At 50.3% G+C, this 26,820-nt stretch overlaps 1 protein-coding gene across 1 annotated transcript in view; it reads left to right on the forward strand.

Annotated features, from left to right (window-relative positions):
- Positions 1 to 328: 328 nt before the first annotated feature.
- The window catches only part of ETS1 (ETS proto-oncogene 1, transcription factor), a 75,243-nt gene continuing 48,751 nt past the window's right edge, over positions 329 to 26,820 (forward strand). Inside the window, exons 1-3 of the mRNA XM_063355181.1 lie at positions 329 to 436; positions 7,689 to 7,771; positions 9,792 to 9,936. Coding sequence (XP_063211251.1) covers positions 7,700 to 7,771; positions 9,792 to 9,936 — 217 coding nt within the window. The 5' untranslated portion in view covers positions 329 to 436; positions 7,689 to 7,699. The remainder of the gene's footprint in view (positions 437 to 7,688; positions 7,772 to 9,791; positions 9,937 to 26,820) is intronic.

The raw sequence follows: 26,820 nt of genomic DNA on the forward strand, positions 1-26,820 counted from the left end.
GACCCTGGGGGGCCCGAGTAACACTTCCAAAGGAGCCCTTGGATCGCTTTACAGGACACAGGAGCAGCCTGGACCCAAAGGCCGTCACCACCGCAGCCCGGCACCCCGCACTGGGGGTGGGGGGGCTGCCCCCCACGACCACCTCCGAGCAACGTTATATTTTTTTCCCCTGTCGGCGTGACATCTGCCAGAGGTGGGTTTTTTTTCCCCGGCCGGAGCGTGAGCGGCGTGGAGCTCGCCTTTCCCACCGCCCTGGATGCGGGACTGACCACTCCCCCTCCCTTTGAATAGGCGGCCCTGCTGCAAACACTATGGTATTTCCATCCTCTCCAGCTCCAGCGCAGAGGATAGCACCAGGTAGTTGGAAAGAGACCGGAGACAAGTGTGGGAAGCCGTGGAGGACATAAGCTTTTCCCCCGGGTCTTTCAGCTAAGTAGTAAGTGGCGGTGGGGAGAGAGTCGCTTGAAACTCTTTGGTGGGTTGTAGGTACCTGTGTTCATTTTCAGGACATCTCTAAGATTTGCTTTGCCGGTGGTTTACTTTTCCTCTCTCCATTTCCAGTTTCACCCAGTAACTGATTCCTGTGCTTGCTAACAGTACTGCAGGATCTTATATAAATGTCTGAGCTGATGCTGCCCTTTAAAAATCCTTTTTTTTTTTTTATATGGACTATATAAAGTTTATATGTATGTTTAGGAGAACATTATTGTTTCCCTTGTCTAGGTAGAAGGCTGCGCCTTGGCATGATTACAGTGGATGAAATTTGCAGTTCCTTTTATGTTTTGAGTTGCATTTTGGTTCGGATGGGGGCTGGTTTGTTTTCGTGGCGAGGCAGGGGGAGAAGCGGAGTGCCCGAGGTTGGATGCTCCCTTGGCTCCCTCCAGCCCTGCAGACAGACAGACAGACAGACAAGGAGCGGACCCCTCAGACCGGGGCTGATTCCTAGCTTTGGAGGGATGCTGGTAAAGGGGTTCGCTGCCGCACCTCCACAATGCCATCCCCCAAAGGGCAGAAAGTGCCACAGGTGCCAGCGTTTGCTTTTGGGAGGAACTGGAGCCCGGAGGGTGACAGCCACATGGATGTGCTGCGGTGCTGCTGCCGTTCCTTGGGAAGGGCACGATCCTGCACCCCTCACCCAGCCAAAAAGAGCCAGTTACGAGTCCCCGAGGGGCACAGCCAAGGCCTTCCCCCTTCCCATTAGTCTCTAAATCATTGCTTTGCATGTGGCCACTGATTTGGTGTTACAGTTACCATCGACTTCCCATCCTGTGCTGTCAACTGACACCTTTGGGGGCTGTGGGCTGGGTCCGGAGCCGTTTCCTGCTTACAGGCTATTCACGCTGCCTCTAATTCGGCTGGTTTTTTAAGCTCACCCCTGCTTGTCGTGTAAACAATTTTCTGGCAAGCCAGATTTTTTGGGCTACCCAGGCGTTTCCGCCTTGGGCAGCAGGGAACGGCACCGCTCAGCCAGCGGCTGGGATTTGTGTGGCAGCCCGCGGGCGTTTTGTGCACTGGGACGTCCCCCCTCAGCTTTGGGGGACCAGATGCACCTCCACACCAGAAAACACCCCAGTGCTATTTTCCTCCGACATCTCTGAGGCACAGAGAAATGGAAGGTAACTGAATTTTATAAAGCGCTTTGGATGCTTAATGAAGAGGTGCTTAGTGGGCTTTTCAAAGCACCGGCTGGTCCCAAGCGTCCTGCTGCGGGTCTGCAGCAAAACACAGACTTACGGCTGGGCCACCGATCCCTGACCAAGTCCCCTTTGCCATGGGGCAGACTGGGCTCTCCGAGACAGGGAAGGCGTGCTCCTCGCGGGGGCCAGATCCTTCCCTGGTGTGGGGGATCCCTCGCTGAACAGCGGGAAACTCATCTGGTTCTTTCCCCCTTCGCTTTGCCCCAGCTGAGGATCTGGCCCGTGGCGTTGCTCTCCAAGCCTATTATTTCGCGGAGGGAAACTCATGAGTCAAATAACAGATGACCTAATTAACACCCCCCCACCCATTCACATCTTCCTGCAATTGCAAGTAGCTGCTAGAATCCGAGAGAGAGCAGCACGGTTTAACACCAACCGCCTCTCTGGTTTACTAGCCCACCGAAACCCCTCTCCTTGCCATCACCAGCCCGCTATAGCTTTGGTGCTGCTGCTGACAGGGGCATTATTTTGGCTTAATTATTAAACAGCAGCTGAGTAACAGATGAATGAGCAGGGTAAAGGAGAAGTCTAAAGCAGAAAGCAGTTTACTCCCAAGCACAGGGAACAAGGGCTCGTGTGGGTGCGTGTGTATATGAGACTGGTCCAAACCTTAACCGTCCCGGCGCTATCTTGTAAGCGCTGTCATCCACCCCAGCTAGAGTTTGTCCAGCCAAACGGGATGCCACCATCATATCTCTGTCAGATCTTTCTCCACTGAGAAAAGAAAGGGCACGGCGTTAAAGCAGAAAGTGATGTGCTGACAGGCAGCCCCCCCCTCCCCGCCCCTGCCGGCCGCATCGTTCCCAGAAGCAGCACGAACAATCCTCTTGCGGCAACGCTAATCCGGCTGCAATCACCGCCGGGTAGTTAAGATAGTGGCTCAGGGACTCGGATGCTCGGCCTCTCACCCTCACTTTCTCCCTCTGGCCTTAGCCAAGGCGTTTAATCTCTTGGAGTATTTACGGCAGGTGCAAAAGGGCAATTGTTATTGCTCTATTTACCGTAGCATCATTATTTACTGCCCTGCCTGCCTTCCCTTCAGTAAATCAGGTTTTATCCTGGAGAACGCTGCAAAATTTTAAAATCGTAACAAATGTGGGATGCCCTGATATGAGACGGGGCCAGGAGGTGGCCGATCTGTTAAAAAGCAGGATTTGTAAATAGGCAGCAAGAGAAGCGTGCTCATTTCTACCGCTCGTAACCCGGCTTTAGGGATGCTCCTTTTATTTTAAGCTGGTGCCAGGGTTTGATGAATTGAATGAGGTTTTTAACATGCCAACAGATCAACAAACGCTCTTTCCCCTGAGAACCGAATTGGCAGGCGGCCTGGAAAGTGCCAGGATTTCAAGGGTTAAAGCCTTGCGGAAGAATGTCATTTCCACGAGCTATTTTCCCCACCCCCTCAAAGATGATAAATTATTACTTGATGCAAAAATAAAATGGCTATCACTAAGCAGCTTTGGGTCAGCGAGCTGCCAGCGCGGTAGCCCGGGGAGGATGGTCACGTCGAAGGGGCTGCTTCTCATTTTTCAAGTCTTCATTCCCGTTCTCGAAGCCAGAAATATCGCGACGGGGTTGCTGATGCTGCCCCATCCTCCCGGCTTCCCATCGAACCCCATGGAAAGGGAATCTCGTTGGCTTATTGGGATGGAGAAAAGCGCCCCCATACTGTTCTGCAGCTGTCCCGGTTGCGCCGCCCTGCAGTGACACCTTGACTGGGTTGGCAGCCTGGGGCTGAGGGCTGCGGGCCGGGCAGGAGCCGGAGTTTCCTGCAGCTCAGAAAGTGGGGAGCGATCTGTGCCGCCGGATTTTACAACAGGCAGAGGAGACCCGAGCACAGAGCACTAAACTGGGAAACAGTGGTGGGAGCTGCTCGTCTTGACTCCGCCGCTAGAAAGTCACCGTGGTCGCACTCCATTTCCCTTTCCCCATCCTTAAAACATTATAATACTAAACCGCCGTGTGAGATTTTTGTTAAGGGTCTTCATATATCCAATAGACAAATTTTGCTTTGTCTTCATACACGTTTTTAACTCCTTCCTAACTTCTGCATGTGTTAATCACGAGGACAAACAGCTTTTCCCTTTTTAAAGTAAGCTTGGTAATTGGTTTAAAAAAAAAACAAAAACAAAAAACCAGCCACCAAACTCTTGTAAAAGAGGAGGGATGGATGTTGAAATGAAATTAAAATTTTAATTTAGTTTAGAAATGACCCGGGAGTCTAATAGCTTTGGCTGGTACTTGATCAAGTCCCAAAATAAATGCTGTTTCTCCCACACATGTTTTCACAATAAGACAGGAATAATAAGAGCAAACAATAAGACTGAAGTCAAGCTGTTAAGTCATTAAGGATTTTACCAAATGGCTCTGATTCCCCTCTATTTATTAACAGCTCTCAGCAGGCTGTGGATCTTGATTATCTTGGTATAAATCTGCAGTGATTTCCTTAATATCGGGCAAGTTACCTGCCACGAAGGGCTCTATCATTGAATTTAGCTCAGCCGCAAGCTCCGGAGCGGTCATTAAAGCTTTCTAATGGCGTCCAAGGGGAGGAGAGGAACTATTTAGGCTCTTATTAGAGGAAGCTAGAGAGAAGAAAAATATCGCTCCAACATCAGGGAAACTTGCTGACAGTGAGAGATGTATTGGGCTGTGAAGTAGTTTCCTATGGGAAGTGGTGGAAGTTCTGTTAAAATTAGCCTGGACAAAGCGCACCAGGGCTCCCTTTCGGCTGTCACCTCGCCTCCCGTTGCCGGCCTTGCGTACCTGTTTTTCCAGAGCACAATTATTTTGCGCACGGAATGGCCTCAACCTGCCTTTTCCTCGCGGGGCTTGTCTTCCAGGTCCCTTTGGCAGCCCGAAGCCTGTGTCTCTCTGTCGTTGAACCGTGGCTAAACCCGCGCCGGGTCGGGGGACGGATTTAACTTGTGCTTGTCTTGATGGGGGCGCAAATGGTGGCGGAGGTTGTATTTCTGACCCCACTTTTTAACAGCAGGTTGCAGGGGAAGAGAAACCGAAAAGCAAACCGTTCTTGCTATAAATCTGTTGGAGCTGCTGTCTAGACATAAAAATTCCCCCTTTCCAGTCCAGGGCTTGAGAAGGGGTTGCAGGTGTTTCTTTACTCTGGCAATCTCATTGATATTCTTTATTGCATGAAGCCTTGTCCTGAGTGTCAGGACGGGTTTAGTGCTTCTCCTGGTGACCCAAGCACATGCTGCTTCGAGCAGCAACGTGTGGTACTTTGCTGGAAGGTTCAGCTGGCAACGGCATCCTGAGAGAGATGCAAACGGCATTCAGCGAGGCATGAAAGCCGTTCTCGAGAAGCGCTGCCACTTCGGCGTCTTGATCAAAGGAAAATACAAAACCAAACCAACCCCCAGCTGCCTACTGCACCGGAAAAAGAGCCGCTCGTGGGGACTGCTGTTGTAACTGCTGTCTTGGCGCTGTCACTCCTTAGTCTCGGACACGTGTGTGTCGTTGAAATAGGTGAATCCATTGAAATAGGATTTCTCTGCCTCCCTTTTGCACTGCCTGCCTTGCTTTGGTAGAGTTTGGCAGCATCAGTCTGTACTCTAGAGCAAGAAAGAGATCAGTTCATGCTTACACGAGACGATTTGTGCTTAATTTAAGGTTAAGACCAGGGGACAGGAGTGCGACATTCTGGGACTGAGCACCTCGCCCTTCGTTAGCCGAGTTGCAGCAATGAGCTCCACGCACCTTCTTTGTTTCACCCAGCTGCGGGCTGACCCAGCTGCAACGAGACCGAAGCAACCGTGTTTTAACGCCTAGTTAGAGCAGGGCTGGTAGGGCGTGCACAGATGCTGAGATGAGTTAAGGCTTCTCAGCCACAGCAACTTGCAATATGTGTGTTTTTGGGTGGCTGTGTCTAGAAGACAGACGCACAGAATCACAGAGTGGTTTGGGTTGAAAGGGAAAGAGGCACCACGTAGGTAGTTTTCAGTTTTGCGAAATAAGAAGAAAAGGTTAAAAAAAAAATTTTTTAAAAAAAAAATACTGGTGTTAAAGCAAAAGTTGGTAATAAGAAGCAGGAAATGTTGATAATAATTTAATACGCGTACACATGCAGGTGTTTCACATTTGGCCATTAGTCACAGAGCGCGGTGGGAGATGCTCTCCGGAGCCCCTGGTTGCTGAGGCGGTGAGTGCGGCGCAGCTGGAGCAGGTTCTGCCCGCTGCCGGGATGTTTGCTGGCCGCTGGCTAGCCCCCGGAGCAGGGAAGGGGTGGAGGAGAGGCTGGGAGCGGGGTCCGGTGCCTCCGGGAGCCATTCATGGGCGCAGCGCAGAAGCAGAGGCTGAAGGTAACGGGGTTGCACTGGCCGTGTCCAGAAGACAGAATCATCACAGAATCGGGGTGGTTTGGGTTGGAAGGGACCTTTAAAGGCCATTGAGTCCAACTCCCTCCAATGAGCACGGACATCTTCAACCAGATCAGGTTGCTCAGAGCCTCGTCCAACCCGACCTGGAATGTCTCCAGGGATGGGGGGCATCCACCACCTCTCTGGGCAACCTGGGCCAGTGTTTTTGTAGAATTGTAGAATCATAGAACGGTTGGGGTTGGAAGGGACCTTAAAGACCATCTCGTCCCACCCCCTGCCCTGGGCAGGGACACCTCCCACCAGCCCAGGTTGCTCCAAGCCCCCTCCAACCTGGCCTTGAACCCCTCCAGGGATGGGGCAGCCACAGCTTCTCTGGGCAACCTGGGCCAGGGGGTCACCATCCTCATAGTGAAAGATTTCTTCCTCAGATCTCACCTAAATCTCCCCTCCTCCAGTTTAAAACCATTCCCCCTCGTCCTACGGCTCCCCTCCTTGATCAAGAGTCCCTCCCCAGCTTTCCTGGAGCCCCTTTAGGGACTGGAAAGCTGCTATAACTTTTTCCTGGCTCCAGGCTGAACAAGATGACTGGGACAAGTGTTTGCATCTGCAGCAGTTACAGTAGGTAGCAGAGGAGGCAGAAATCCAAAGGGAGGTATTTCAGCGGAGCTGTGGTGTCCTCAGAGAGGTTAAAGCAGTGGCAACTCTTCCGTCTCGCTGGCTGTGCCGTGTATCACGATGAAAATAGCCATTCCCCTTGGCTCCTAGTCACATCCTGCCAGAGTGAGCCCTTCCCAGCCCAGGCTTTACTCTTCCCTCCCAGCACCCCTAAGTCATATTCCCCAAAACACAGAAAGTGCCTTGGCCCCACGTTTCCCACTGTGCGTTTAAAGGAGAGGGGGAGAAACAGCCACATATTTGAAAATGGAGCCGGGTCGCAGCTCCTTCGCCTCAGCTACACAAATGGGCTAATCGATGATTAAAAATCGCATCTGATGAGCAGCACTGGTAGAAGGACTTGCTCGGAGGAGTACACCCCACGCTAGGAATGACATGTGAGACCGTGACGCGCTCCCGTGGGCTGAGATGAATGCTTGCCGCACTGCTAATTACTCAGGAATTAGTCTCAGCAATCCAAGGGGGAGCTTCCGCAAGGGGAACGTAAGCCGATGTGGGAAAACAGAAGGTGTCTCTTGAAAACAGCAAAGTTCTTTGTCAAGCAGACTGGTTTTGACAAAACTTTTACAGGAAAGGTGTTGATCTCAACAAACTGGCTTTTTTTTTTTGTTTCTCTCTCTCAAAAGAAAAAAAAAATTGGCAACAATTTCCCCCTGATTCTCCAGCAAAGGAAATATGATCTCATCTTCCCTCAGAGTAGCTCCATCAGCTTCCAGGTGATAATTCATTCACCATTGTCAGGCTCTCGTCAGTTTACACTAATGGAGCTGTGTGTTTGCATTGTTGATAGACCACATCGAATCACAATAGCTGCTATTAATACAAAGATTTTTCCTCTTCGCTTCTCCAGCTTAAACCCATTAAGGTGATAGACTGGTCCTAGCTTTATATGGCTGTGACAAAGCACGGATTTAGCCCATGCTATCAATTTTCACGCCTCCTGCAGCAGGGCATCTAATGTCCATCTCCATTTCTGCAGGCACCTCTGAGATGATGAGTTACTATATGGACACAACCATCGGCAACGCAGCCCCTTATCCTTTGGCTCGCCCTGGAGTGATGGTAAGAAAGAAATTTGGGTTATTTTTCTGTCCCGAGCATTTTTCTCTTGGGCTGCTGTGACTTTGCCAGCCCGTTCACTGACGGGGCTCGGTGTCGACCGCTAAATCGTTCCAAGGTTTCACGTCCAAATGCTGAGTGTTTACCCGGCGCTTATCTGAACCTCTGGAGCTTGCAAACCTCAACTGGAAACGGGATCGCTGCGTCGGATTTCCTGCGCTTGTGTTGGGAGGAGGATTGTTAGGGCAACCATTGTCCCCGTGCCTCCGCTCCCCGTGCTGACTGACCTTCACCTGCCGGGGACGAACGCAGCGGGATCAGCACAAAGCAGATCAGGCTTTGGAAAAGTTTTTGGGCAATTTTGGTGCTCCCTCTCGCAGGCCAGCTCCCCGCTGTCTGTGCAGCTGATGGGTGGTTATGGATAATATACATTAGAGCGTGATCCGGGGCATGCCCATGCCAACCGCCGGCAGCTACGGGACCGGCTTGACCGTGCTTCCATCCTTATTTAGAGAAATCAGACCCTTATTTAGAGAAATCACATTAATAGACATTTGCCTGAAGAAATGCTAAAGATGCTAGGCCAGGTGGGATGAAAGCTGTAACTCTGAGCTGAGACACCGGGCTGCACAGAAATCTTGCTAGAAAGCAAAATTTTCACCAAATTAGGGAGAAAAGACCACTCTGACCCATGAAATGTTTCCAACACAGCTCGGTATTTTTCCTTTAAAGGGTTGCAAGCATGCATTTAGCTTTTAAATATTGATTGGAAATGAAGCAAAACTGTTTCCCTGCAGGGAAATAATAATAATAATAATAATAAAACGTGAAAACATCCTGAATTTATTCATACGTATGTATATGTTGTTATCCTCTTTATGTAGAGATATACATGTATCTGTACCATATATATGATATGGAATATATGTATATACACGTACATATATATAGTAAACATGTATATAAGGTATATACAGGTATGTATATGTATGTATATGTATATAAGGTATATACATATACCCACACATATTTATAAGAATATACGTGTAAAATAAGTATGTATAAAATAAAATTAAAATTGTATCCTGGGATTATTTCCATATACTTACATATGCTTGCATATATAATACACGTATTTTCTTTATAAAGTATAAATGCAACTTTATATGCAATAAAACCAAACATGTGTAACATATAATGACACTTGTAACGTAGGATTACATACGTGTGGGTATATACATGCACATGTCACACATTAAATCAATGCATGTATATATATAACGTATGATGTGTAAGAATATAATGCAGTATATTGTGCAATATATATGTAATAATACATAAGTTTATATAAATATACATATGCGTGTATTTCATGTGTGCATACCACATATGTATGTACATGTGTATGTATACACACATATGTCCATGGACACATAAACATAAATAACATAAATAAAAACATGAATAAGGCAAATATAAAGACGAACATAATCACAAGCAATATCGCTATAAATAGAAATATGAACATAAACATGACGGCTTGCCCCAGCTCCCGCCAGCGTGGGCCGGGCTCCCCCATAGGGCCAGGGGCTGCCGCCCGGCCAGGGCCATGGCCCCCCACCTCCTCACAGACCCCCACTTTTTTGGGGGGCTGTAGGGCCTCCTGCCTCACGCTGATGAAAAATAACAGTTCTAGATGACGGGCTGAAACGTTCCCCCCTCTCATGGAGGGTCTCCTCCCCACGGGAGGAGAGCCCCCTCCCCGCCTCCATCTTGCTGAGCACAGCCTCACTGAGGGCCTCCGATTTTTTCCCCCCATGTTTGTTTGAAAAAGGGCCTTTGGGGCCTCAACATGACCCCCTTCAGACAGGTGAGTTTGGACATCATTTCTCCTGAGCAAACCCTGCCGTCTTGGGGGATTGTGCCTGAATTTGGGGGGGGGATAAAGGCGCGCTGCCACCTTGCACAGGGCAGCCATTTCGGGGTCCAGCTCCCCTGACGCTTTTCCCTCTCCTGCTCCCAGAAGCCAGGCGCCGCCGGCCCCTGCGAGGATCCCTGGGTGACCTGCGGCTTCCAGGCCGCCTGCTGCCAGCCCAGGACGTGCTGCCCGCTCTGGGACGAGCCTGCCACGCAAGAAGTGCCCACCGGCCTGGAGCACTACAGCACGGGTAGGACACCATTTTGGGGGGGGCTTTGCAAACCGGGATGGCGCCTTTCCTCCCCGTGCCGTGGGGTTTTGCCAGCACGCTCAGGTGAAAAGAGGAGCCTTAAAGCCCCGCCATGCTCTTGTTTGTTGTCCAGTGTGTGTCCCTTGTCTCCTTCTTCCTATATTTGCTTTCTGCCCCAGTCCTGACTTCATTTATTGAGGTGGTTTTGCCCTTATTGCAGCCATAGGGCACCTACCATGGCATCACCAGTCGATACCTGCCTTGCTGTCCCTCAAGGGTCTCCCTCAGTGGAGGTGGGGCCAGAAAGCAGATAAAAAACTTGGACTTGCTTTCTTTAACTATTCTCCTCCTGTTGGAATGATGCTGAAGGGTAGGAGCTTCCTTCTTCCCCGCCATGGCATGGGTGCAGGGCTGGGAGAACCCCTCTCCTCTTTCGGATGGTGATTTTGGTGTCCTGTGGGCACTTCCCTTGCATTTAGGGACTGCAGCCATGGTTACTGCTCCCTGGGGTCTTGACAGACGTGAGGGTCTCCAGGAGGAGACTGTGGGCAAGGTGGACCTGCCAACCTGCTAGTTGCATCTTCAGCGTTTCTCATGGTGTTTGCAGGACTGATGTGCTCGCTGGTGGCTTTGGAAAGGCAATGTGGCCTCCATGGAGGGTTGCAAGGAGCTGGAGACTTCTAAGTTTTAATTCCACTGTGGTAGTAATTTTGGGGTCTCTTGCTCTTGTAGCCCATCGCCTTGCTCCTTGGGAGTGTGGTGGCATCATCTTCAGGTAACCACATCTGGAGATGTGTGGTCATGCTGTGCTGTCAGGGCTGTGTGGTTGCAACGTGCTGCACAGCTAAAGCAATTCACTGACATGGACTGGATGAACATCTTCTCTAATGCATTCATAATTTGAAAGTCATTACAAAATCGCTGGTGACTAATTCTTGCCCCGCACGTTGTTCAACCCGTGAATCTTCAAGCTGAGCTGGCAGTTTGGGCTGCTGCTTGTATAACCAACGGGCAGGGCAGATGTCGGGCGGGCAGTCGGTCCTCCTGCCTGCAGGATGGGTGATGAGGCACCAGCAAAGAGCCCGGTTGAGCTGAGGCAGGAGAGGGCTCAGGTACGCCGAGGCACAGGCCAACCACAGGAACTGCAGAAAGAGCTCAAGTTGCACGAATGTGACCTTTGCGAAGGGCCAATATGAAGTTTATGTTTCACTTAAGTCCCACATAAGCCTATCATGAAGCACTTAAATCCCATGTAAGCTTTTGCATGGCATGTACTGGTCTTCTGTGACTTGTTCCTGGCTCGTTTGTTATGCACATTGGCCCCTTGGGAGGGGAAAAGCCCTGATGTTCAGAGACATTTTGCAGCTAAAGAGTTCAGCAGAACCAGTGACTGTTGCGGTCAAATCTCTCCTTGGCAAATATTCAGGCATTTAGATTTTTTTTTTTTCTCCTTTGGTGAGCACTTGTGTGTGAGCAGGAGATGGACGCAGAGCGCTGCGCCTGTGGCTGGAGCAAAACTCTGCTGCCTATTCCCAGCCGTTCTTATTTCAGCTATTTGCTCAACTCCTGTGGGTGACCTCTCTCAGCATGATGTCAACTCTGCTCTGATGAAATCTGCCCTTGCAGCATTTGGATTTACTCAAACATTTTGCAAATCTGTGCCTGGAAAGTTTTCTTTGTGTTTTTTTTTTCCCTACCCTCTCCCCTTTTCTGTGAAAGTGCTCTCTCCAGGGACCAACATATCTGCAACCCAGATCTTCATTACCCCATGCCGGGTCTGTGAAATTTCTTGTTGCAGAGACTGGAGCCCGGTTCCAACCACGGGGAAGCCAGTAAAAAAAAAAAAAAGAAAAATGCTGTCATCGTCTCCAACAGGTTTCGATCAAACTTTCGGTACTTTGGGATGAGTAGGACAGGCCTCTGATTCTCTTGCAACAACTAAGAATTACTTTTCAGTTCTTCCTGTTGCAGGGCAAAGTACTCTTTCTCTGATTTTTTTTTTTTTTTTAATACTGTTGTTTCTTCAGTCTAGAGCAGTTGCTAATTTTAAACGAGAGGAAACGTTCATTTGTATATACCGCTAGGAACGGTCTTTCATTTCTCCTTTGTGTTTCGGGTGCACATTAAAACCATTTGTCATCTATTCTTCTGGTGTACTAGAGGCTATTTTGGTTTTCATGGTCTTGATGTTGGTGAAAGAAACAAGTCAACAAGGAAAATGCAAGTGTGAATATATCCTCTTGCAATAGAAACCCACAACATCTCTAAAAGTTTTAGAGCTGCTTGCGTTTAGAGAAGATATTTTGCCTTTGAAGCTCGGGTGAGTTTATTTACATTGTGCTTGAAATCCGATTAGATTATTCAGTGATATGGATAAAGGAAAGCCCGATGTGGATTTAGCTTGTTGATCAAGACAAGGAGGTGGTGGTTTTTGGTTTTTTGTTTAAAAAGAGTCAGTTTTATTTGTTAGCTTGCTACCACAATCATATGTTGGGACTATTGCTGCGCAGAGAATCAGTCTAAACTGGGTCCACAGCAAGAAAAGGGCACGTCCCAGAGGTGGTAGAAAATAACTAGCAAGAAGGGAGCTGCTGCCTGTTTTATGAAAACTAGCTCTGCTGCTTGGACAGGTGGGAATAGGAGCGTAGAGGGCATTGCACCTCAGCTGAACCACCCGGCAGCCCAAAATTCAGGGTGCCGTGTGTCTGCCCGAAATGGCAAGCTTGCTGAAAGGATGCCAAAAGCCACACTTAGCGCCCTGTGTTTAATTCCTAAGCTAATAGTATCCTAATGTTACCCCCGGTAATGTTTTTTGTCTGAGACAAGGTTAGGCACAAAAGGGGAGCAGAGGAAAAGATTTGAGGGCAGTATTATAATTTCAGCACGGACACAGTCCTGGCTGCGCTGCCTTTTGGAGCCAAGGCCACTTTGACAACCCCTTCCACTCTGAACGGGTTTGTTTTCCTTAGTGATAGGGGAGATAAAACTGTTGTTAATGGCAAGCAAGGGACGAAATGACTCCGGCTGAAGAAGTTTCTACGACTGCTGTTGAGCTGAATTGGCACGCTTGGACTGAAGGTGCTCCCAGCATTTTGGACACTACGGGAGCGTTTGGGGGAGTGTCTTTGGGATTTTGCAAGGCAAGAAATGAAATGAAAGCCTTTTCTAGAGGAGAAATTAGAGCTGCAGGACTGACTCAGCTTCCCAGGCTAATGAAAGCAATCCTGATGATTTCGGTCAGGCTTCTTGCACGGAGACACTGTCACAAGTAAAAGGCATCACCTTCGGCTCATCCCCAACACCCAGCGTGGTTCAGGCCAGTGCTGTGGGAGAGCATGGCGCGGAGACCAGCCTTGCCCAGTCTGTGGTTGGTGCTGCCTGGCCACGTTAGCTTGGTGCCACTTCTCAGCCCACAATACTTTGGGTTTATTAGCTTTGGGGGCGGCACGTCCCTAACGCAGCAAACCTCCATCCGACCCCCTGGTCCTTCATGGACACTGGGTCCCTGCAGCCTGGGCCGTCGCGGTGTTGTGCTGGGTTTGGCAGGAAAGCGAAGCCCTTGCAGCTGGAGCAACGCATTGCAGCGTGCCGCATTGCCCCACGCCATGCCGACAAAATCGGGATGCCCTCCCTTTGCCCCCACCCTGCTAACTCTGGCCGTCATCTTCCTCCAAGCCCGGCTCTCAGCTCAGCCTGGCCTGCAGGCAGGAGTCCCACGGGGGCTGCCTGCCTCCATGGCAAACTCTCCCTGCTTTTTCCCTGCGTTGCCCCGCTCCTTCGCCGCGAGACCTGCTCTTTCCGTGGTGGACATCCCTGGAGAAAAACTCTTTCTGTGAGCAGTTTCTGGGCCGTCTTCCAGGCCCACGCTCGGAGGAAGGGGGCTTGGGGAGGAGGAGGTGGGGGGAGAAGGTGAAAGCTGACCAGGCTCAGCCCGATGGCTTCTCCAGCTGCAGCACATTTTCCAAGCAAAGCTTTTTTTAAAAAAAAAAATCTGCATTTTTTTTTTTTTCATGTCCTTTTATCCTATTTTTAACTGCGGCCTCCTTCCTTTTCTCAACCTCCTCCAACACTTCCCCCCCTCCCCTGCGCTGCTGCCGCCTCCCCCGCATGCTCTCCGCAGAGATGAATGGGCGTCTTTTCACAGGGCACGCACATCTGCTTGGGCTGCGAGACCGAGCAGGACTTCTCAGGCGGTTCTCCTGGACTGGCCCGTCCGTCCTCTCCCTCCTTAATAAACGAGGAGCGGGCAAGGGAGGACGTGGAGGAAGGTGGAGGGAAACCAGAACAGGGGGAGAAAAAAAGGGGTGAGCTGCCATGGGGCGGGGGGCGAGCGAGAGCCGAGGCAATGGATGCTGATTCTTTTCAAGGCTTAACTAAAGCCGTGCACAAAATCCTGCCTCTGCCCAACCTGCTGCTGCTCATTCTCCCAGATCCACAGCCCTCCCTGGCCGCTGGCTCTGGGCCAGGGGATGAATGAGCCCTTTCTGCTGGGCTCTCTTGTCATCCTCTGGCCGGCGAGTCAGCACGGCCTCTTGCAAGCCTTGGGGTCTGGCGCTGGTTCTAGCCTGGTTGGAATGGGTTTTTCTTTGACCCTTTTTCTTCCTGGCAGCCTTTGGGTGTTTCACTGGCTCCGGTTAAAGGCATGCCGCACCTACTATACTTGGGCGCTCCAGGTTTTTCGAATTTCTCCATTTATTTTCTCCATAAAGAGCACCTACTCCAGTTTGTTGGGGGAGAGAAAAGATCCCTCTATGCCTTGTGAGTGAGCTGCAGAGCTGTGGGCTGCCTGTGGTGTCCGTGTCCAAGCCTCTTCTGGCCCTTTTGCAAGGGCCCTGTGAAAGATGCTGAGCCCTTTCTGGTTTGTCCTTCGGTGGACTCAGCGTCTGATTTGTGTGGATCCTTGTTGTTTCGCAGGTGAGAAAAACACGTGCAGGTGACCCTATGATACCTAGTGATGCTCCCTCTGCCTTCCCCGCTGTAACCTGCTGCAAGTCAGCACTTGGAGAGGTTTATTTGCGCCGAAGCGATAGAATGACAAAAATCCAGGCTTTCGCTTTTCCATTTGTTTCCCGCCTGACTCTGGAAAAATCCCTGTCTCGCCTCTCAAAGGCAAAACCCCAGGGAGCTCCCTGTGTGTTGGGTCATCACCAGAGAATGAGCGCTGAGCTCTTTTCCCACTTGAGCTGCAGCCTGGTGTCAGCTGGGGATCAGCTGCCGCGCAGGGAGGAATCGTGCTCCGAACAGGGCGTTGGTCCCCTGGATGCGGCTGAGTGAAAACGGGAAGGTTGTTCCTTGGCTTTTGGGTGATGCCTGCAGGTTTTCCTCCATTATAACAGGGGGACAGGAGCTCGGCAAGAGGGAAAACGCACCAGGTGCATTGCGAAAAGGAGCAGCAGCCCTGGCAGCTTCAGTATGCCATGGGGAAGGGATAACGTGGTGTTGAGGCAAGGAGGAAAGGGACTAGGCAACAGGCTACCCGGGGCTTCTGTGGTGCCTTGAGGATGACTGCAGAAGATGTCTCATTTTGGGTTGGCCTTGGAGTAGGACTGATCCCCCTCCATGGATGGCATGCGGTGGATGTACCTGGTTCTTTTTCCGGAGGAGGGGGCTATCCTGAGCCACCGAACACTTGCTTCGGACAGGCCACACAAAGCGCAGCTGCTTTTTTTTTTGAGCTTTCCCAGCCTCCTTTGCCTATGGCACCACGCTGGGACCCACGAGCGCTTGCTTCTGGGGACAGTGGGCAGCAGAGCCCCCTCTCTCGAGGGTTCGGGTTGCACGCACGTGGCCAGCGCTTCTCGTAGCAGCACCTCGGTGGGCTTTGCTGCGCTGGCAGGGGGAGCAGCGCGAGGCCAGCTACTATTTTCTCTCTGGCTGGAGAGGGCTGGCTGGGTGATGCCGGCAGAGCTATGTGCAGGGCAGGCAGAGGGGGACGTGGGGAGCGCGGGGGGCTGGGACCCTGAAAACAGCCTGTTTCTTTCAGCTCCTGGCAGCACGAAGCACCTCTCTCTCCCTCCAGATGTTCGCTGTGTTTATAGCTGCTGAAGCAAGAGACTGAACTCCCTCATTAATACGTTTCTCTCTCCCTTTTTCTCTCTCTCTCTCTCACATTGAAGCCAGAAGTCTCAGCTCAGAGGTTGCAGCTGGAAAGGAGCTGGGGGTGAGGGGTGGGAGAGAGAAGGGAGGTGTATGCAAGCCTCCCATCCCATTCAACTCCCCCTCTCCACTTTCCTCCCCCCGAAACCTCCCAAAATACACATGCCCCGAAAAAAGAAAAACACTAGCAGATTTTTTATTTCAGAAAGTAAACACTTAGGCCATGGGGGTCTGGAGGTTATGGGAAAAGAGGAAACCATTGGGCTAATCAGGCCGGGACACACTTCCCCTGCTGAAATAAACCAGAAATCATTGCATTACAGGGCGCCGCCGCGGTTAACCCTGGTGCTGCCAACACAGCTGAGTGCTGGGGAGCTGCGGAGAGCCCGTAGCCTGCCCACGCGTTTTCCTCGGCTCCCTGGGCTTTAGCCAGGACGAAGCGCCGATGCGGAAGGGGAGCCAAGCACTCTGCAGCAGCCCTCTGGCATGCCGGCCCTTTGGGAACGAGCCGTTGGGAATTTTTTAGTAGGAAATGAAATCTTTTTTTTTTTTTTTTCCTATGGTTTATGAGCCATCCTATAGGATTTCATAGTTATTCTTGCCTGAGAACTCTGCCTGACTGTTGCAAACCTCTACAGAGAGGAAATCTTTCTCTGCTTGAATCAGCGAGATTCGGGGGCAATTTCTGCAGAGCTTTGAACGGTTCTCAGAAAGCTCTTTTTCTCATCATTGCTAGATTTGCGTTAGGTGTATAAATGATTAGATTACTGACTATTTGGTTGCAAACCCTTCAGGGAGGAATCCTTCCTGCTGTCTTTCACTCCTGTGTTTGTAGAGTACCCAGCATATGGGATCTGGCTGTAAAATGGGGGCTCTTGATGCTCCTACAGGACAAAGAACAGCTATAGTCCAGGTGTAAGTGAGCTAATGGGCCCTTTGTACCAACTTTACAAAGAGATCTCAATTTACCCTCTCTAAGCCTGGCCTTGGACTTCCCCTGGCCCCTTTCACAGTCTGAGTTGCATACTATAAATGGATGCTCACTACCAGGTCTCACACATTTTGAGACCGCTGCAACTATCTGTGTTTCAGAAAGGCCGGATCTCTAAGCACAAATGTTTATCACTGTAAATGAATATTAGAGATTGTCTGTTTCTGCAAGCCTGGGTCTGTTTGTTCAGAGCTCCTCGCCGCAATTGCTCACTCTCTTTACATCCTGCCAGGCTGAGATTTTCGGAGAAGCGCGGATGGGTTTTGCAGCCAGCTCCTTGTTGCATCCAGGCTGCTTTGGAAACCCCAAATCTCCGCACGATGCCCGTGCTGACATGGTCGGTGATGGACTTCACCCCGGTGCCCTCCCACAAGCCTTCCCTCTGCTAGCAATGACTGAGAGGGAACACGGCTGGAAGGAAAAGCCAGCGTGGAGCACTTTGTACCCAAGGGAAAGTGATCTTTCCATTGACACCCCTGAAGAAGGTTTTACCTCATCTGTTACAGTGTAAGCGCTGGCGGTGAAAGGTGCCGTCACCGGTTGCTTGAGCCATCAGCCCAGCTCTTGCAACATTCCCACCAGAAGGCAAATCCCCAGATAGCGCGCGATAGAGGAGCTGCAGACCTGCTGTGTCCCACCCCGCTATCTCAAGAATGCATTTGAACAGTAGCTGTTCCTGCAGCCTCTGGAGGTCGAGGCTTCAGATGGAAATCAAGCTCTATGGAGATAGTCCCACAGGGCAAATTTCAGAATTTTTGGAGTTGGTGTTCAGCTCAGATAAGCCCTTGAGAGCTCAGATACTTTATCTGAACCTTATCTGAGCTATTTGCATCACTTCAGCCTGAGAGACCAGGCTGTCAGACATTTGGGGAGGGGGGCAAGTTGTATTAGGATGGTCTGTCTGTTTTTCTTGTTGTTGTTTCTGACACACAGACACCTCCAGGAGAAGTGGACTGTCCTCTGCCCCAAGCAGCTCAAGGAGCAGGCTGGGTAGATGAAGGGCAGGAAGGAGAAACAGCATGCTTAGAGCCACGCCAGAGTAAAGACAGGATTAGGACCAATATTCCTTGAAAGCCCTGTAAGGGACTGCATCTTTCTGCTCTTTTTCTAAAATTGAATAGAAATAAGCTTTAGCTGCCCCTGTTGTTAGTTGTGGATGGAAATGAGTCCTCCTTTTTCAGACCCGACCCAGGTCTAAGCTTTCTCAAAGGCGGTGTGCTTTCTGCGCCTTGTTTACTAGACCCTGTTTTGTGCATGTGAAGTTTCTCATCTCGTCTGGAGCTCCTGGGCCGGGGAAAAAGGGATCTGTGCTTCTCGCTGTCCTCTTAGCATCCCTCCTCTTCATTCCTGCTTTGCAGCAATCAACTGTCGGACTAAAAGGCCCCTGCAGTGCCTGGTCTGCATAATGCCACATCTTCTTCCCAGACCGTGGGGTGCTTTCTTTCACCTGAGCTCTCGGTTTCAGTGGCGCTTCCCCAGCATCCGTGGTCTTTTTATGGAGGAAGGGTTCTCAGGGATAAGAACAGCAGATTTAGGAGATCTGGCTGAGGTTGTGGGGTCTTACAACTGGGGTTTGGAAGACCTTGGCTACATCACTTAACAGAAAGTCTTTAGGCATCTAAACCCCACTGACTTCTGTTGGTGTGAGATGCCCAAATCATTCAAAAGGCTGCCTGTGAGCCACTGCATAGCAGTTTCTCACGTTGGAGGTGCAGATGATTAATTCATTGCACATTTTATTGCGATGCTTAATTCATTGAGGTCAGGCGAGCGGCTGGAAGTCCCTGGAGAACGGTGTTGTACAAGTGTTTGATATTGTAGAAAAAAAAAAAAAAGAAAAAGACGTCTTAAGCAACACAGGGCTGCTAGCGTGGCTGAGCCCTTGAAGCCGCTGAACACGTGCTGAAGTTTACACAGCCCACCAGATGGACCTTCCCCTGTGGGGTTTTGTATCAATAGGCTTTGAAAAAGTTGCAGCGGGTCAATTGTTGGCTGTTTCACAATGGATGAAATAGAGTTTCTCTCCCTTGCAGCTGGTTCCCGGGAAGGGAGGCTGCCTCCCTGGCAGCAGGCAGGGCTGATGAGGCTGCGTGTCTGCCTCGGGAAGGTGGTTTCTCTGCAGAAGAGCCATGGGAGAGTTGCAGCAGGCGGCTTGCCGGCCTCCAAATGACTCCAGTGAGGTGTGGGAAAAGCTTGGGATGGAGGGTGGAATTTCCATGCGGGCTTATTTTCGGCGTTAGGCTTGTGAGAGGAGATTCGCAGCCAGCATGAGCGGTGCAGGTCCATCCTTTGGGAGCTGCCTTCAGAGACCTCTGATCCCCTCTTAGAGGCAGGGCTCCTCTTTTGGTGTTTTTTCTTCCCCCACAAGGCTGCAAGGGCAGGTTAGGATTCAAGGATCTAGCCTCTAAACCCCTAAAGCCTGCCGTGAGCTTGCGGGAAAACAGGGTTGGCTTCAACCCGCTCAGTGGGAACGCTGCCATTGATTTTAGCAACGGAGGGGGTGGGTGCGCACAGCAAAAAGCGATATAATAAAGTTCATGACAGGACTTCCCTTCCTGGAAAGGGAAACAAGGCCGCTGACATGGCATACGCTGCGTGAGCAGGGGCACACGGGATGGTAAAAACACTTGCAGATATTCCTGCTTCCCGTAGCACAAATAGGACGGAGCAAAAGAAACTGCTCGGCCAAAGCAGAGGTTGGATTTCTAAGAAGAGCTGGCCCAAACTACTTCTCCCTAACTCATCAGCAACTATTTTTCAGGAGTCAGAAATGCCTTTTCCCCCCTGGTTTGTGTGATTCACTCTCCACATCCTAAGTTCAAGGGGGGCCAGAGGCACTCGTTTTAGCCAGACTGATGTCAGCGTTGAGGTAGAATAGGAAAAAAGGAGGAGATGCCCCAAGGGAGCCTGTTCATGGAAAGTTTCTAATTTGGTCAGTTCCAGGCATCTCACAGAAGAGCCTGTACTTGGGAGATTTCAACCCAGTTTTGCAGGCTCAAGAGGCATGAATAATTATGGAAGGTAGTGATGGAAATAAAGCTGGCATCTCAGTCCTGCCCTGGACCAGCTCCTCATCACGCCGCAACCTTGGGGTATCTACGTCTCCTGCGAAACGTCTCCAGAGATGATCAGACCTTCTCTTCCCCTGCTTTGCATCTAGTTACTGCCTCACCCCAGGAGACCAGATGCTTCCTTTGTCTGGCAGCTTTGGTTGTGTTTCTATCCAGGCAAACAGCTACTACATGGAAGTAGTAGCAGTTTCCCTTGCTTTACAGTAATCAAAATGACAGGATAACGAGGCAACCCAGTAGCCTGCTTTGCCTTCCACTTGTGCTAAGTTCCAGGCTGGGTGTCAGCTCAGTCCCCTATCTAGATGAAATACGTCTTTTTGACTTTTCTTCTCGTTGCTGACAAAAGTGACGGATCGTGCTGCGGAAATCATCAATATTTTGTCAAAACGAAATCCAAACATTTCCAGGCAAAACTCAGCATTTTTTCTGGTGCTGGCTCTGTTGATGCAAAAACAAATCTCCGTGGGAAATGCCAACATGGGAAAAAAACGGAGAAATAGGAAATAGGTTGGACTATTCTGCAGAATACTTCTGCTGGCTCTCTGATTCAGTTGTGTGCCTGAGGGCCTGCAAGGCAGAAGGTGGTTGAACCCAAGAGTATAATCTGGACTGCTGGTATGTTTATTTAGACCAGATTGGTGTAAACAGACGTGCTCTGCTGACATGCACAAGGAGGCCGGTCTGTGCAGCTTGTGCCACAAAGTATACACGCAGAGTACGTACCGATACTCGCTCCCTGCTTTCAAATATCAGGACATGATCCGAGCTATAGCTCCACGCTAAGGGAACTGATTTTTAAGGTTTCATCCATCTGATCTTGCGTCGTTGCGTGTCGCCCTGTCTTCCTTCCCTCCACATTGGCACCTAGTAAGGCTGTCGCTCTGCCTCTGTGTTTAGTGTAGGAGATACTTCCATAACCATCCATCTTCCCAAATCCCTCCCCGGGGGCCTCGCAGCGCTGTAGTCAGCAGCCTACGGTGGCACCGGACCGCGGTGGGAGGACTTTCTGCTCCACACCCACCTGAAACGAAATGGTTTTATCGGGGCTCTCCCACGCCTGCCAAGTGCATGGCGACGCTCCCCTCCCCGTTGCCGCCGCTCCTCACTTCATTAGCGCTGGAGATGTTTATAAATGGAAGAGATAATATTTTTCGTTTCCAGTTTGGGTTTCCAGGGCAGCCACTTTCTAAAGCACTTAGGAAGTTTAGAGAAGACGAGGTTATATAAACGATTTTTCCCCCCTGGGCTCTTATTAATCAAGTGGCTTGTGGAGCCATTCCCATAGCTTTGGGATCAAGGGCACTAGCTGGGTGAGGGGAGGCAGGCGGTTAATACAAGACATCTTTTTCTTGGCTCTTACCCTTTTTTTTGGTAGGTCTGCGATGAATGAATTAGTCAGACCTGGCTGGCGGGGTTTGAAAGCAGACGGAGGGCTGAGAAGCATGCTCCTAGGCTACATTCAAACTGCATTTTTTGGCTTGCCTCTTGCACTAGCCCCTTCTGGGCCTTCAAGTGAGTCATGCAGCATCTTTTAATGATGATTTACCTGGCCCTGTTGATATGTCCCTGCAAAATTTGATTATTCGATGTAGAACATCTGCATTGCCTAAGCATAGGGTAAATATGATTTTGATAGCAACGGGCAATGAGTTGGTCCCTGTGCTTTTACAATAAAAGCCAATGGACTTGCATACACACACACACTAATTAATGTATTTCCTGGCAAGCCCTGATGCATTTCTAAAGTTTCCCAGCATTTTCCCACCCAGGCTCCAACAGCGGCTGCTACCCAGGATGGCTGGGAGCAGCAAGGGTGGCTCGGGGGTTTGGAAAACAGGAGCAAGCTTTCATTCCCATTAGAACGAAACCAAGCTCTGCCTCCTCCTCCTCCTCCATGTCCTTCCTCCCACTCTCTCCCCACCGCAAGAGCTGAGGAACGGGGTCTTTCTGTTTTCCTCGGGTGGAAAGAGCTCCAGCTGTAGTGGCAGGTCCAGCTGTTTCAAGCCTGGAGCTGAGGGTCCACAGGAAATCCGCTCATTAGTCTGTTGACCCGCCTTCCCAGTTTTCCAGCCATGCTCTTTTGGTGTGAAAATAATGATTTAAATAGCCAAGGGTGGAAAATAATGATTTAAAGGGGGTAAAGGGGATATTCTCAACTATTGTGGACTGTAGACTTGGCAGAAGGAAACTGTATTTCTTCCGGGTCTTGGGAGCGTGTGAGAAAAGGTGTTGAACATCTGGAGGGATTTAGCAGTTTCGTGCTGTTGTGCGAGGCTGAGCACTCGTGGTGGTGCAAACCTGGCTCACCTCAAAGAACCGGGATGGGCTGACGGAGAGAAAAGACCCTTGTGGTGTTTGCCTTGAGCAGGTTTAGGTAGGGCATTGCCATATTGACCACCTCCAGGGACAGATGATGGGTCATGGTGGCCCCTGGCCACCTGAAGCCTTGCTCAGGATGCTTGAGATGTACCCTGTGATGTTTGGTGTATCATCGGAATGTATTTTCTTCACTTGCCAGAACGAATTTTCAGATTGGAAGGAGGCTCCACGCACCAGAGATAGATTTTGCTTCATCTCACTCGTGATGCTAAAACGGGGATCGGGCTTTTCAGCTAAAAAGGCAGATTCATTTCAGCTCATTCACAACCCGAGACCTGCCCCTCCCATAGGAACCTCCTCAAAGAGGTGAATTAACTGGGCAAAAAGAGGGTTTGTTAATGGATTACTTTTAATTTACTTTTTTTTTTGTTTTCATTTTGAAATTTATTCCCATTTTAAAAGTGCAAAATTAGAAAGTTTTAGCTCAGGTTGAATGACACACCATTTTCCTTGTTTATTTTCTTTTCGCTGTTTTAGCCCAATGAGAAGTGTGTGGGGGGGAAAAAAAAAAAAAACAAACTAGTTTGCAACCCAGAACATATTTAGAAAAAAATATTTACGTCTGCTTTTTTCCTCCAACTACCAGCAAAGCCCCCCAAAATAATAAATAAATCAGCTGTTTTCACAACTTTTGCTGCAGGCAGTGGGGAAGCGGACAGGGAAGCAAACCAGTTTGTGTGCTGAACCCCCTTATATCTCAAAATCTCCGCTCAACGGCTTTCCGAAGATAATTAAAAACCCTGAAATAACTGGTGCTGCTGATGGTAGCTGTAGATGGGTGACCACACTTCCACCGGAGTGGCAGGCCCCTGCCGCCCAGCTGTCTCTTCCCCATTTACACCAGCAAGGATTTAGGACCGAGGCGAAGTAATCAGGAGACCCTCATGGGGAGGGAGGCGTGTTATTTAATTAGCTTTACAATGGACTGACTGGGAGGCACGTGGTGGCTCTAATGGAAGGAGATAGATGTCCTTTTAGCTGGGCTAATTGTTAGGAAATAGCAGAGCCTTTGTTCAGCCCCAGCATGTGGCCTGTGATCTCGCAGAGCCCAGGGGCTGCCCGCTTATAATTTTAGACAGATCTATTCAAGCCTGCTCTGGAGCGCGGGGCCGAACAAGACGGGTATTGTTGCAAAGCCAGGATCGCCGTCCAAGAAAACCACCCCGAAAAACCCAAACACGTGTAGAGCGGAATATTTCTCCGTCGTTTATTCACTATCGGGCCGGATTGCCAAACGGAGACAATTGCAAGCGAGGAGATTTCCAGCGCCGGGCGAGGGTTTTTTCTTCTCTGAAACACATACGGGAGTGAATCCTTCGTCTCAGGAGCGGTGCGGGGGTGTCTCCACCAGCAGAGCCTGTCTGGAGCAGGCAGCTTTAGGGCTTTAATCGCTAGTGTGGGTCTCATCCTGTAATTCCCTTGCTGTGGGCATGGTGTACGTGGGGTAATGGTGCCCATCGCCAAATTATCTCCATAGGTATGCACCTGTCATCTCATGGTCGTGGTGGGACAGTGGTTTGGGCTGGACGGATCTCGGCCCTGTGCTTCCCAGGGTCCTGCGTGACAAGGAATGGGAATCCCAGTTCCCTTTCCTGAGAATTCCCCTCAAATCTCTCTCTGCCAAGACCCTGGCCCCTGAGCTTTTCCGTCGGGGCTGCCGAGCTGATGCTCCCAGTCCCTTGTGAAGCGAGAAAGTGTCATTTCATTAAAGAGGGGGGATGGAGACACCAAGGTTTGCAAGAGGTCGTGTGGAAATATTGACCAGGAATTAAACGTCTATCTCTTGAACCCCTCTGTCCTGGTCACAACAGTTAACCTGGGGATCATTGCACTCAAGAGTTTTATCTCCCCACACTGACCACTTCCAGCCAGCTGCGTGCAAGCCTGTTTTTCTGCTGTTCTGGTGACTGCCATTCCTTAGGCTTTGAATTTGTGTATCAGAGGCTGGTGCTGGACTGTCCTTCCTTAGGAGGTGCTTGTGTGGCTCCCGGCACCTTCATGGAAGTGAAATGTGGCTGTTACTTGGTATTTCTTGAAGCAGCGGGTCCTTTTTTGTTGTTGGTAGGGTGTTTTTTTTGAAAGATTGAAGGAGCAGATAAACGTTAGTGAATGTCGTCTAGCTGTCCAGGAGATCTGCTTTATTAGCAATGATCCCATTGCTTCTCCTTCATAATCCCTCACCTGCGTCCCAGGGAAGGAGGACTCAAGGACCGCCAGAAATCATCTCAGTAACCTCTTTTTAGCCAGAGATCGGTGAATGCCAAGGGTGAAGTCGCAAGCAGGGATGTGTTGCTTAAGTCTGAGCTGGCTGCGTTTGTTTCTGCTATGAAGGAGGCTGCCCAAGAGATCTGACCAAACATGAGAGGTCCCACAGGTGAGGTATGGTGTGTATCGCCTGTGCGTGCTCAGAGTAATTGTGAATATCAAGAGTTAAACAGCAAAAATACTCAAGTTATGTTTACCAAGAACTCAGTGCTGTTACTTGAGGAGGAGAGGGGAAATGTACCGAGAGCAAACAGCGCTGCAGAACAGCTTACGAGGATTTTCCATCCAGCCAGTTCTTCCAGCAGGGTAACAAGTGAGTGACAGCACCCCCCGCCAACGAAATTCAAGGCAGAATTACATTGCTCGAGCCCAGATTAGCTAATCAGGTTATGAATCAGCATGGAACCTCTGGGAAACCAATCGCAGGAGGCACTTGAAGATGCTCAAGCAGCTTGCGAGACTGTTGATTGAGGTACCTACGGCGTGTGGACCGGGGCTGTCGCTCCCTCGCAGCCACGCGGGGATGCGTGTGTGCTGGAGTCCTGACTCCTAGCTGGCCACAAAGATGCTTTTGTGAGCCATCTCCGCTGGGAAGTTAATGAGAGCAGGAGTCGGGGAGGCTCGGAGGCGGCTTCCTCTGCTCACGCCCGGAGGGCAATCAGAGGACGGTATTGTGGCAGCGATGTCTCGGGGCTGAGCCGGGGCCTGAAGTCTGGATCTCCGCAGCGTGAACAGAAACTTGCTTTTAATGCAGACAGCGCGGAGGATGAGGACTTTCCGTGACTCCAGCCCTAGAGCGCGGAGCAGTGAGGAGACTCCAGAGGCCATAGCCATCTGGGTCACGGAGGAGCCAACGCTTTCGTGATGGTCATCACCTCCTGGCCACAAATGCCAGATCTGAGAGCAGCTTGCCCTCCCTACAGACAGCCCGGGGGCACACGCAGTACGTGCTGACTAACAAGCTCTATTTTCATGCCCTCTGCTTAGCCAAAAAGGGGAGGCTGTAGTCATCGCGACTAATCCAGCCTCCTTTTACCAGCGTAAAACAACTCACTCAAATACTTCCCAGCTATTACGGCGTTTGAAAGAATTCCTCATATCATTTTAAATTCCAGGAAAGGTATCTCCCTGGGGAACGGTCATGGCAGCTGCTTGCTCTTTCCTCTCATTGCAGTGGGCCACCTCCACACCCAGAGCCACCTCCCTGCTCTTTCCTTTCTTGGAGTGGTGGCTGCTGCTCTTTCCAACAATGAACCCCTTACGATAAAGCCTTTCATGTCTCCGTTTCTCCCTGGAATTGCACGACACTTTTTTTTTTTTTTTTTCCGCCTCCTTCCCCTTTACTCCTGATTTTTGTCTCATGCCCTCTGGATACTGTTTACTTGACACAACATCAAACCGAAGCCCTGACCGCTTGCGGTCATTAAAAATCCCATGGTAGTTTTGGGGAAGGCTCCAATTTGGCTAATTACGTTCTGCCATAAATATCCCCCTGCAGTTTTAATTGGATATGGTGTTCTTCATTTCCTCTCCATAACAGCTGGGTGGTGTTGCTCCGTGTTATTACGTAGACGTTGTATTTCACCCCAGAGGTGGCCGCGTTTTGGTAGCAGCGGTGCATGGAAAAGCTCCTTCTCCAGGCTACCGGTAACACCTAATCCTGAGCCTGCTGTCGTGAGAATGGGTATATCCAAGGGAGAGGAGAAGCTGTCCCAGCTCCATAACATCTGGAGGAGAGCTAGCCGCTGCCCGTTTGTAAAAAGAGCCGTGACAGGAGGGAATTTGGCCCTGCCAAAGGGAAAGAGCTGGCCCCAGCTAGGAGAGAGGTCATGGAAGAGCAGTCCTGCCCGCCCTATGCATTCGGAAATCACAGCAAAGGCTCCAGTCTCGTAATACCTTTCCTCGACGCTAAATGAATAATTATTATTATTCTTTTAAACCAAGGTTAGCCAGCGTCCCTGGGAACAATGTGGCATTACTGCCCGTCCTTTCTTTGTTCCAAACTGTTGAAAAACAGTCAGGCCGCATTGTAGAGGGAGGGCAGATGGTTATCTCGGATCAACGGCAAAATCTTTTGGCTAT

This window comes from Chroicocephalus ridibundus, chromosome 18, assembly GCF_963924245.1.
Source record: "Chroicocephalus ridibundus chromosome 18, bChrRid1.1, whole genome shotgun sequence".
Taxonomy (NCBI): domain Eukaryota; kingdom Metazoa; phylum Chordata; class Aves; order Charadriiformes; family Laridae; genus Chroicocephalus; species Chroicocephalus ridibundus.